We start from the raw sequence: 13,065 nt of genomic DNA on the forward strand, positions 1-13,065 counted from the left end.
TTGTGCACCCTGCGATTGGCTGGCAACCTCGTGCCCGAAGACAGCTGAGATAGGCTCCAGCAACCCCCGCAACCCTAATGAGGAATAAGCGGTATGGAAAATGGATGGATGGATGGACTGATGGAAATTGGATTAAAATAATGTCAACAGAAGTCATTCAAACAGAAAAAATACAAAGTATCAAATAAAGACCAAGAGTAAAAGTCTGCCAAGATTAAACAAACACATGCACAGCATACAACACATACAATTGCATACAACATCATACAATGCGTTCATCAATAACCCGACACCGAATGGTCGTGCCGGGGGTCTTTTGAGTGTCACTGATTGGAAACGACCAGCACCTGTGCAGGCGGGGCCGACAGCGCCACCCGTTGGTCGCCAACCAGATCATGACGGAACTATTTTTCAGGATACACACGGAGCTGCCACAATGAGTGTCGTTTGAGTATGAGCCCGTTCTCTTAACAATAAAATGGTGGGCACCGTGTTTGTCCTCTATTCCCCGCCCCCTCTACCTGACTTAAGTGCATTTGACAGCAAGAAATGAGCCAAATCTACAGCCATTTATTTTGATTTTTACGCTACAGTCAAATAGTTGCCACTAATTTCAAGGGCATTAATGGTAATTATTAGACATAATAGGTTTGACTTTTTGAGATGGAGGAGGTTGATTATAATCACCTTTCAGACTCAGACTTCTTTGTCCTACTTTGCTTAATGAACATTCTACACAATAATGGCATGAACTTGATATTAATCCAAACTATTATAACAATTAACAACTAGTCTGTACTAAAGTCATTTTTCAACATTACCCTTTCTCTCTGTCCACTTGGACTAAATATGAATTGATTCATCAATTACAGATTCAGTATGTTATCCACAATGCACTGCTGACGGCATGTGTTGGGTATCGCCATATTCCACCATGTTAAAAAGCATGTATGCAAAATAAATAAAATAAATAATACCGAATACAGTGGAAAGCACAAAACAGTTAAACTAAGATCAAGTCTCAGTCATATTGAGTTGGATAGTCGAGTTGTTAGCATGTCAACTTTACAGTTTACAGTCTCCGTGTGTTGTTCACAGCCATTAAGAAAAAGAAAATACAACTAAAAAATTCTGATAGGTGATCATCTCTAAAATCCTGTCAGTACAGGAGTTGATGGAATCCTTTTCAGTTGCATCAGCAATTCTGTGCTTTTTTTCATAGTTTTTTTTAACAAAATATTGTTATTTCAAGATAAGACATCGCATGGTATTCATCCTCTAGCTATGTAAAATTGTTTTTGTGTTCAGCATTTTTCAGCTGTGCTTACACGGTGGGGGATGCACTGTTTGCCCTCACTCTGCCCTTCTGGCCTCTGTGTCCTTAATACGATGTATTTTGAGTAGCATTGTTTGCGACATCTTGCTTTCCAGTTGCTTGATTTGTATTGTCCGCTACTCTTTTCAAGGGAGCAATGTGAGTTCTGGTCTCTCAATAAAAAAATATGCCTTTATCAGCTAATTATGTTGAATGCATGGAGGTGGGCATTTATGACAAACAATTCTTTGACCTAATCTTGAAGAAATGCATATAGCGGGCACATGACTGCGACCAATTTTAGCTAGAGTTTTCACTTAGCCCTTTTACATCAGTGCCTGGATTTCAAATAAAACTTTGGAGAGGATTTAAACAAAAATGTTGATGTTTGCTTGTCAATGAGTATTGCAACCATCTAGTTTTGGTTCTTGATCAATGTTACTTTACGGGACTTAATTGGCAGATTTCGGGAAAAAAAAAGTTGTTTTGGAAATTGTACTTGTGGGGTTAATGGTAGATTAAACACGTTTCTTCAAACTGAAACCTCCAAGCCTATTGCTTCATGAGTCCATGAATGTATGACATGTAAAAATGCATAACCACATGACAGTCAGTCTGCGTTCAACTGCATGAAAAGGAATCTGATACAGAGCAACTTAGTTGTCATACATCCATGGGAATATGACTGAGCAAGAACCACAAGCTTTCTTTTCTTTGCCTCCGTGTGGGAGATTAGACCCTTTATCACATAGATAAGTATGCAGGCTAAGGGAGCAAGCGCTTCTTTAAAGAAACAGGTAGACAAGTGCTGCCTCTTAACTCACAATGACTTCTTGTGATGTTGCTATAATTAATCCAAGGTCACAGTATTTCTGGGGTTTTGTGAATTTTGCTGAAGAGACAGAAAGATCAACACATCTACTGGGGCTACTATGCTTGGCTGTCAGAATTACTCCATTATTATAGGGGATCCTTGCCAATGATGACAAGTTTCTTTGAAACAGAGGAAGCATTTCTCTAAACACAACAAGATACGTAAAGTTGATGTGCTAACCACTCAATTACCGGACCGCCCTGTACGCAAACCATTTGTGACAAACATAGCGCAGCATCTTCGACGGCCCATCAAAGTAAGCTAAAGCAGTCTGGAGAGTAGAAGTAATCTGGCACCGAACTACTAAACGTCTAGAGGTCGGATGTGGTCTGATATTACTAGCCAAAGATGGGTAATTCATTTTTCAAATCTGCCATGTGGAAAAACTGTTGCAAAGGGCCACACCAGACTGCAAACAGAATTATATTAATTTAATGGCTTTCGTTTTTTTTCTATGTATCGAGCAGTAGATTTGGTTACCACTTTTCTAGCCCTGTTATAACTTGCAATTACAAAATTAAAATTGAAAGCTGGTGAAAAAAAAAAAACAACTTGACGTGTGACATCGTGGCCCGGCCGGATGTGAACCACAAGCCTTTGGCTTTGCAAGAAGTGCTGTAAATCTTTACTTTCGTCCATAAAAATGACCTCCATTGTACGAGAGAATGAGGTGCTCATCTCGGAACCTCACCAACATATTATGTGAACCCATTCATCACCCTTTATAATCTTTTTTTGGGAGATTTTGGTTGTTTAAAATGTCTTTTCCCTCACATTCAACGACTCTTGAATATAACTTTTGGAGTAATTATGCACTCTTCACCATACAATAAACGTAACACCCAAGTACAGGTTTTATATTTGTCCTTGGTACTGATTTCAGTGTATAACTGTATTAAGTCTAGCACACTCATGTCATATTTAGACTGTGTTAAGTTCCATTTCCAGGAGCTGTTACAATGAAACCAAAGATTGTGTTGTCGCTAGTTGAGGAGACTGATCACTGACTTTTGTCAAAAGCCAGTATGACTGTTGTTTTTGTGATATTTTAGGTGGGCAAAAAGTATAAAAACTATGGTCTTACAAATGTTTGAGTGCCTTGTAGCCCTGACCCGAAGGATTTGGAAGTCCATGAGTGATGTTGAAGGATAGTTTCCTCATTTCGCACATTTGCGAATACTGTCTCTGGGGGACTGGGGTTGACTGTCCCATTCCTTCATGAGTAGAAGCACACAGGGCTGTTAATTTGGTACCAAAGACTACAATATCAGATGAGAGAGATGAAACAGTGTACAATGTACATCCTTGCGGATGGTCTGAGATTATTTTGAAAGCAAAAGAACCTCCCAGTCAGTGTTACCAGCTGAAGGGACACTATGAACATTCTCGGGTGAGGTTTGGAGAGTGTGACCTTCTTAGTGGTCCGAGAGCTGTGTTGGCATGGTGTGACTGATGCAGATTATCATTGTTGGAGAAAGCCAATTACTGCGGTCATAATATCACCCTTCAGCGGCCCTCTCGGTGGAATCAGAATCAGAATCAGAAAACCTTTATTCGTCCCACAATGGGGAAATGGGCAGTCCACAGCAGCAATTGAAAAGGGATGGGGTTGGGGTGGGGGTGAAAGGATAGAAAAATAATGAAATTCATGACAGTATTCTTGTGCCAGCGTTTTTGTGTTTTCCCTGCTATGATCCCCTAGTTGGAGTGCTAATTGCGCCGTCACTGGAATCTCGAATGACTTACATTCTCTTTTTTTCTTCTGAAGTCAAGACAAAGCCCTTTTATTGTGACACTCGAACGTCCTTGAATGACTCCGGAGTGAGCGCACGGCATTGCGGAGTTGTGGTGTACGAGAATATATTTTCCGTCTTTTATGAAATGAATAAACGGCTGCTCATCAGAAGATTTGTTTTCTTTCAGAAACGGGGCAAAGAAGCTGGAATCACACAAAGACAACTGTGACCCAAACATGTACAAAGACTACAGAGTGAGCAGAGCCACAAGTAAGAGGCCACGGTGCGTGTTTGTTCTCAGGGTTAGTTCTGCATGAGAACTGCAGCTCTTTCATGGGCACAGGGGTTGTTGTGTTGACAGAGTGGGTATGCTCAGGTAAAACACGGTTGCGCTTTGGTTTAAAGGTTTTGTTTGCCAACTTTGCTGTTTTCCACATTGCTACAAACGTGTGCAATATCACCTCTGATATGAAAAGCATAAATTCTGGGTTCGATCGAACCCTAGGGGTTCGGTGAGTCGGTCGGTGCATCAGCCACCACAGAGGTCCACCCCTCAGTCTCGTCTGCAGTTAGTGGGTACAGTCATTGAAAGAAGGGTTCGATGAATGAGCATATGAAACTGGTGGGGTTTAGTGCCTCCAACAAGATTAAGAACCACTGCTATAAAAGGAATAAGGCATAAGACAAAGAAAGTGTCGCCTCTGTGCTTCCAATTTAAAATCATGTCATGAGATTTCATGACGTTTCCAATGTTTCTCAATTCAACAAACCCAAAATATCTTGATACATTTTTGGGGTGTTGTTGGATAGCCTGGGCTTCCTTCAGAGACGATGTTCTCATCTCCACATCCAGACACAAAAACGATGGGTCTTGTGAAAAGCCAATTTTATTAAAGGTCAGGTAGTCGAGTGTTCAATTTCATCATGTGTGGGTGGATAGGAACTCCAAAGACCTAATTAAGTATAATGTCCCTGCCAGATGCTTTTCATTGGATGCTTATTTTCTCACATCCTCTACAAAAGCAGTGTTTATAAAAGTCTTTGAAGTGATTACAAATTTACATATGAGAGTGGCTGCCTTTCCAGCAGCTCATGTATTTTGTCTTTCTACTTTCATTCCTTTCATCACTTTGCTGCTGTGAAATGTAAATTTCTCCATTGTGAGACTAATAAAGGCAAATCCAATCCAATATATATTAATTATATTTTATTACATTCCGTTGTTGTTAAATTGCATTGTTGTTCTTTGGCAAGTGTTGTAACTACTATATTTTGGTTGCTAATAACCAACGTCAAAATGTGTCGTGCCAAAGAGCTCATCATGTCTTCTTTTTATAAATATTTTTAGCTAATGTGAAAACAAATAGAGGCTACAACCAAAATGCTTGACAACACCATGTTCATCATAAGAACTGCATAATATTGGTGTGTCGTTGGGATTTATATATCGTGATTGTCCAATGGAAAGCCAGTCATAATAAATGTTTTTCAACTTAAGTTCCAAAATATTCCAATAGCCAGAGAGAAAAAAAAAACACATTTGGATATCAAGTAATCCGAAAGTGAATCGGCGACCACTGGAATGGTAAAGGGCTCTTCATGTACACTCTTTGTAATTGATGTTTTAGTGCCATAAAACTATGTTGAAGCACACTGAGGAGCTTCGTTTCACCATAAAGCATTTTGGTGCCAAAGACCTTTGTTGCAGAAGCTTTGTTCTTTGTTTGCAGGGCCCAGCGACTGTCCCTCTTGAATAGTTGGGGGGAACTGTGGGCGTTTTTTTTTGGGGGGGGGACATATTTTTTGGAGAGTTGCTAATTGGCCCAACATGGCTGTTCAAAACAAGCCGAGGACCAGATAAGATTTATTTTGGGATTGAATCACTGCTCTGCATTAAATACTAAACACTAAATACATTGAGTACAAACGGGATTTAGTGTTGTGTTAATGTGATCCTCTTCAGAGACAAAAACGCGACAATGCAGTTTTTGATGTTTTTCAAGGAAAGAGAAGAAGGTCTCAGACAGTGTGACACATTTAAAAACAATGATAAAGGTAGCTTTCAAGGCGGCCTTTTTTGTTGGTCATTGCAAGATGACTGTATCCTCTCCTATTTCTCTTACATAGTGAAATATGGTGGCGATAACGAACGCTCAGCTCAGTCTTGGCCTTTCTTCCTCTCTTCCTCCCTGCTAGCCAGCTCAGCCTGCTTTCGTGCAACATGCTGCTTTCTTCTCACTTTTATGCTGCACATTTTCTCCACTGTTTACCTTCACCGGGTCAGGTTTAATTAGCTGCCTGTCCGTTTGCTTTCCTCTGCTGCTGGAGGCTCATTTCAGGTCAGTCTGTGTAAAGCTATTGAGTATTTGTCTTTATTAATTCTTCCTTGATATTAGACATTTAATTTATTTATTTTTTTGCATTCCCCATTCCGTGATGCATTCGCCCATTCTGTGAGGATTAGGGTTTTCATTAGTGATGCTTACATTCAACATCTGACTACATGACACATGAAAATTTGAAGTGTAAGAATGTTTTAAAATGGGATAGTATCGCCATGTGAATGTTTTGAACTCTTGTTTGCATGCCAGAGTTTTACAGCATACGAGACGACAAGAACAATGAACAATCGGTACATTGATAACTGGGCATTTAAATTACTATATATTTCATGATATATTAAAATAAACAGTCCACATTTTCTTTGGTGCGAGCATGAGCATGGATGTTTCTTTGTCTCTATGTGCCCTACAATTGGCTGGCATCCAGTTCGGAGTGTCCTCTGGTAGATGCTGTTTTTTAGGCGAGTTTCAGGGACAGAGCTAATGGACACTTGGACACACACAGGAGTTATGGTACTTGTGCTGGGCGATGAAGAGCACACGGAGAGTAGGGGTGATTTGGTGCAGTGCTGGTGTGAAGACCGGCAGGTCATAGGGAGGTAGAGTCTCAGGGATAACCAGAGGAGGTAGCAGAGACGGCTTGGGGTTGCTGGTCTCATAGGGACTGGAGACGAAAGCGGAGAATGTGAGTCTACACACAGAAGAAAAAAAAAATCAGGCATTGCAAGGATACTTTTATTTGTTCTCCAGATGGATGCGACAATGAGAATGTGTCTGTCATAAGTAATTTCCAAGAGGCGACAAGAGATCAAGGTTTGTGGTAGGATGGAATGCAGCCGACAAATGTTTTTGGCCTGGCTTCAAGTCATGACCAGGAGTCTCTCATCTCATTTTCCATACCGCTTATTCCTCATTAGGGTCGCGGGGGTTGCTGGAGCCTATCTCAGCTGTCTTCGGGCACGAGGCGGGGGACACCCTGAATTGGTTGCCAGCCAATCGCAGGGCACACAAAGACGTACAACAGTCACTCTCACACTCACACCTAGGGACAATTTGGAGTGGTCAATCTGCCTGCCATGCATGTTTTTGGAGTGTGGGAGGAAACCGGAGGACCCGGAGAAAACCCATGTGGGTCCGGGGAGAACATGCAAACACCACACAGGGAGGCCGGACCGGGACGCGAACCGGCGACCTCTGCACTGTGAAGCCGGTGTGCTAACCACTCGACTACCGGGCCGCCCTGACCAGGAGTCATCCTTCACATTATTGGAGGTGCAAGAATAGCAGGCACCGGAAAAGCAGGAGCAGCAACAAGATGACAAAGTGAAGTGACAGTGGTGATTGGTGTTATTGGAATGAGCCTGGCCAAAGATGATGCTATCCATTTGTCTTCCATTTCTGGATTTCATAGTGATTCAATTTCTGTGTTTATATTTTTTCCTCCCAGTTGGGAGCATTTGATCCAGTCACATGCAGAGACAAATGGAGTCATGGTTCTATGATATGATATGATATGATATATGATATGATATGATATGATATGATATGATATGACAGCATTATTCTATGCTGTGCTACTTTATTGCTGTCATGTGCTATGCTAGAATATGGTAAAATGCTTTCTGACTGAGGGCAGTCAACTAATAATTATGCACTATGAATTAGTGGTTCATGCACTTGACTTGAGTGCAAGTTGGTGGTGTCAGTCCCAGGCCAGGATGTCATGGAAAAAACACCACTCCTTTCAATTATATGATTCAGTGTGATATCATTGTCATGCAGATGGAGATAACGAATCCAATTTTTTGACAGAAAATGCAACAGTAAAAGAAAAAAAAATGTTAATTTGCTTTGCAAGTCATGAAATAGCAGACTGACATTTGATCTTGGTTATTGTCACAAATATACTGTAATCTTCTGAATCACACATATATAAAAAGAGGCCACGTCGCGATTCAGAATGACAGAAATTAACATTCACCAGTCATTGTGATCCACTTACTGTGTCATATGTATGTATGGCCTCTTTGTAATAATAGTTGAAAGACTTTGCAAAACCCAAAAATTGCATTTAGTGATTAATCAATTGAATCATTGATTGAAATACAATATTATGGTTTTGTGTAATCTTTTGGAGAAAAAAAAATGAGTCAGAGTACCACATTTCCACACTAATTCATGCTAGAAACCCTCTTCTACATGATCGGAGTTCAAGTAATATCTGCAAAGAAGAAAGAGAACCTCTCCCAGAGTGATGTGAAAGCCTCATTTCCAATTAATGCAGAATTTCAGTTATTGCTGCAAAGAGTGGCACAACCCATAATTAGATTGTGCGGTAAAGGATAGTTAGGTTAGATATATTTTTTTTAATAATAAATTAAATGCTCATTTAGAAACTGTATTTTGTACTTTCTTGGGTTGTCTGTGTGTGATATTAAATTTGGTTGGATGAGCTGAAACATTTTTTGTGTGATAAATATACAAAGAACACAGTAATCCCAAAGAGGGAAAATACACGTAGCTATACTGTATGTGCAGGTCTGTGTGTTGAGATATGGTCATTATTGTTTTTTTTTCTCTTTTTCTCTTCCTTACATACCTCTTCTGCTGTGAATTAGGAATGTCTCCAATATGAGACAAATAAGAGACTCATCTCATTTAAGGAGAATGAAGAAATATAATGCCACACTGTAATGGTTCAGTAGAGTATTGTATTTTTTAATTGCATTTATTTTTAACTTTTCTTTTATTTAGTTGTTTTTTTCAGTTTGTTGTGCAGTTCTCCATTGTTGTCCATCTGTTGTATTTTCTCCTGTGGGACCCACAAGCAAATGAGGTGTTCCATTTGCGGGGGTTGTTCTCAGATGAATAAACAATGTCTATCAGTCAATAATTTCTTTGTTTTTAAAAACAAAAAATGTAGAGTCGACCTTGACAAAAGTCAGCGCATATTACATTGAAAAACTGTTGGGAAAGTAGTTTAAGTCATCTGACTTTTCAAACCAACTTTTTAATTTATAAAGAGCCCTGTAACTAACTGGTGACCAGTCTAGGCTATAGAATGTGTTTCACCTGCAATATGCCGTAACAGGCTTGACTCCCCTCAATCCTACATTGCATCAACAGAAAGGGATGTTCACGTGGCACACATTTGCATCGGTACTGCACCAATGTATTTTCTTGCAATATATCTTACACCAGTGAAAATTTTATGTATCTTATAAATCTGCTTCCTAAAGAGAAGCGTGTTAACCCCAGTGCAGCCTCACTTGCGTTCATACACAGTTTCTGCAGCCGTGCAATATGATAGTAATAATACGGAACACCCCTAGAGGAAAGAATTAGGTTTATAAAGGTTTTAATGCATCAATAGTTAGACTCTGTTTCCATTTTTTTCCAATCAGAAAATATGCAAAATACTTACTCCCCCCCCCTACTCATTGCCTGGATTGAACTGGGACAGCTGGTTTGTGGCATTGCCAAATCACACAGCTGCATGTGGCTTGTATGGCAAATTTTGAATGCAGCATAGTCACATGGTGTCAATAAAAGGTTTTCCACCAAGCAGCAATTGTGCGACACATTTCTATGGCTCTGACTGCTGAGATAGCATAGGTTACTGTTGTTTGGCATTCTTATCTGAGAGTCATGTGCCTCAATAGTCAGGCTGAGGGGCAGCCTTTCAAGGAAGGGAGGGCCTCCTTTTAGGATTTTGTGTAATCCTGTTTCTAGGACAGATATCCAGATGTCACCAAAGAGCCGGAGCAGCTCCCGCGTTCTTTCACATTGCAAAAAAGTGTGGCAAACACGGTTCCGCAGCTCAAAACACATTAGCTTCAGTTCTTTTTTCATGGGGCCTTGTGTTTGTGCCACAACTCATTAAAATTTACCCCGGTCGGGCTTGCGTGCCGGACACAGCAAAGCCTGTTTAATGATGTGTGACTTAAGCCAGAGAGTCACCTCAACCTTTTCCCAGTCTGGATGATCTTCTATCAATATGAGGGGGATACAACAAGGCAACGGTAGGTAATTACGTAAAGGAAAAAATTAGGATAATTGAGGTCAAACTGGGACCGTTGTCCATTTCACCATGACTCTGAGGGGAACAAATGTAATTTTTTTTACCTGAGCAACAAACACAGCAGTCATCAATCTGAAAACGGATTACAAAAACCACTGGAGTCATTTTAGAATGAGTAGAAGGTTTCCAAATTAGCCCATGCTTTCTTTCATTGGAAAGGTGATAGAGAATAGACAGAATGGAAGTTATTATATTTAAAAATTTCATGCTTAGTAGGCCCACAATGGAAGCACCGAAAATCTGGGGTCAATATGAGGTAAAGAGATTGTTAAACTGTCATCTTCATATAGGAGATCTGGCTTTGGAGTAATTTAGGACTTGGTAGCCATGTTACAAATCTATCAATTCATGGAAAGGACAACCAACTAAAATGTTTACATTCTGTTGTTTTATAGTTGTTGGTGCTTGGGACGTCCAGGGACGTGGTATTCAAATCAAGAAGACTATAGTTTACTAATTTATCACCTAAATTAGCCTATACACAGTAAATAGCTTGTCAGAGGTCTGCAGAGGTTGGGCGTCAGTAATGAATGGCTGCGTCCCCTGCCGGCTGTAAAAGACAATCTTCCTGTGTTCGAGCCTTTGTTCACAGTGTCCGACCGAACATTTCTGACAAAAGTGCATGTTGATACAGGGCTCCACACTTACCATGTTAAATGTGGACTCTGTGATTTGGCAAAGGGTTCTTCAAAATGCAGGGGAATTTCTCCACTGTGAGACTAATAAAGGCATATCCAATCCAATCCAAAATAGACATCTTGGAGGCAAGAAAATGATTAAAGTACATGCACATTAAGAAAGAGGCTTCCCTTTCACTCGTCAGCACGGCACTCACATGTAATATGCAGTAATTCTTTTTGAATTATTCATTCACTCAGCATTCCCCGTTAAGGCAACAAATGGGTAAAGCACCAGATGAGGTCCAAGTGGGCCAACTATATCTATGTTTCTGCTTTACAGTGTAAAGTACAGTGCGTCAGCCCTCTCATCTGTTCACATGCTGAAAATGGTTAAAAAAAAAGCTGTCCGCTTTATAAATCTCAAATACAATAAAACAACTTACCCTGTGATGACACATTGAAGAGGCGAGGTGAAAAAGGAGGTTGGAAAGGGTGGCTTGGTGAAAGCGATTCACCTCATGCGTCATGCTTTGTTAACTCATAAACGTGACATTGGAGTCATCATTTGAGTCCTCATCATTTTTTAAGGCATCCTCAGCAGGATTGAATGCAGAACGGCTCAAGGACGACCACATTTCGCCACAAACTTGCCCATATTTTGCAATGGTTGCTAAGCGACTAAACAAAGTCGCCAGGTGCCTTTTCCTACAAATTTGGCCAAGTACACTGGCATGTATCTGTCACTGCTAGAGCAGAAAGCCCTGACTGTGTTTATAATATGTGGATACCTGCTCAATCACCTGTGCAACTTTTCCATGGATGCTCTGTAAAAGATACTCTGCGTCTCGCTCAGTTTTACGGAGGAGCCACGACGGAGACTCATCTTCTTATCTCAGTCAAAACTTCATTTCTTCTTTTTGCGGTCACTTGTATTCTGTGCTGACATCACACAAACATGTTATATGAACAATTGTTAAAAACCACAAAGGATAAGATGGATGGTTGGGTGCATGGTTGGGTGATTGGATGGATCGGTGGGTGGTTGCATAGATAGATGATAGATAGACACTGTAGATACATGCAGATGAGATTGAAACAATAGATACTGTACATATTATAGATGAGAGAGACAGAGAGAGATTAGATGAAAAGAGAGAGGGGAGAGATGGAAAGATGCTGCTTTTCTTTTGTTGTTTATTGCTCAGCCATGATGATGTATCCCCCAACACTCAAAAAAAGTATTTTCCCAAATAAATAAATAAATGACAATAATAATAATAATCATGATAAAGGGGATACAGTGAGACCTCAACTTACGAACTTAATTGGTTCCCAGACAGAGTGTGTAAGGCGAAAAGTGTGTATCTCAAAAAAAAAATCCCATAGAAAACCATTAAAATGGGAATAATCCGTTCCCGGGTTTCCATAAAATATATTTTTCAACTAAATAAGCCTTAAAACTACACACAACATACCTTATTCTATGTATAATAAATGTGTTATTGTATTGTAATGAAAGAAATACACTGCATTGTATCATAAAGTCACTTTATTTACATTTGTGATGGACATTTATGGCTTGATGGAATGGCGTTGGAGGTCGAAGGTCAAAGGGAATTGCTGTTTGGAAAGAGAGGCGCATTACATGACGACTGTAATTAAAGAAATAAACTGTGCTGTAAAATAAAGTTTTATTTACCTTTTTGATGGTCGTTGATGGCTTATGGAAGGAGAGTCACCTTCCATAAGGACTGTTGGTAACTTAACCTCTGGTGCTGTTCGGTCGTGTGCTTCCGCCGAAGATCACTCCGCCAGCCGTGGTGGGTGTGTATTTTGAAAATAGTGCTTATTGTAAGGTTTAATTTTCATAAATTTGATGCTTGTAAGACAAAAAGTTTGTAAGTTGAGGTGTTTGTAAGTTGAGGTCTCACTGTATTACAGAGTGGGACCTGTAACCAGTTCAAGCACCCACAGACCAAGCTTTAATCTTCTGAGTCAAATTAGGGTTCTATTGGACTGCTTTTGCTCCACTTAACAGGCCGCACAGAAGCGACGTTGTCAAATGAAAATCCCCACGTCATTCCCGAGGGCCTCGGG

The 13,065-nt window shown here is 40.2% G+C and overlaps 1 protein-coding gene across 4 annotated transcripts in view; it reads left to right on the forward strand.

Moving 5' to 3' along the window:
* enox2 (ecto-NOX disulfide-thiol exchanger 2) overlaps positions 1 to 13,065 on the forward strand; it is a 174,502-nt gene that overhangs the window by 19,511 nt on the left and 141,926 nt on the right. For 2 of the 4 annotated variants that reach the window (XM_089021824.1, XM_089021814.1), the window contains one exon: positions 4,113 to 4,195. The exons of 1 other annotated variant lie outside the window; for it this stretch is intronic. In XM_089021824.1, coding sequence (XP_088877950.1) covers positions 4,162 to 4,195 — 34 coding nt within the window. In that variant the 5' untranslated portion in view covers positions 4,113 to 4,161. Of the gene's footprint in view, positions 1 to 4,112; positions 4,209 to 13,065 lie in introns of all 4 variants that reach the window. One more of the 4 variants, XM_089021842.1, reaches the window with a different exon arrangement.

The sequence above is a fragment of the Hippocampus bargibanti genome, linkage group LG02 (genome assembly GCF_051943395.1).
Source record: "Hippocampus bargibanti isolate YZ-2025 linkage group LG02, ASM5194339v1, whole genome shotgun sequence".
Classification (NCBI taxonomy): domain Eukaryota; kingdom Metazoa; phylum Chordata; class Actinopteri; order Syngnathiformes; family Syngnathidae; genus Hippocampus; species Hippocampus bargibanti.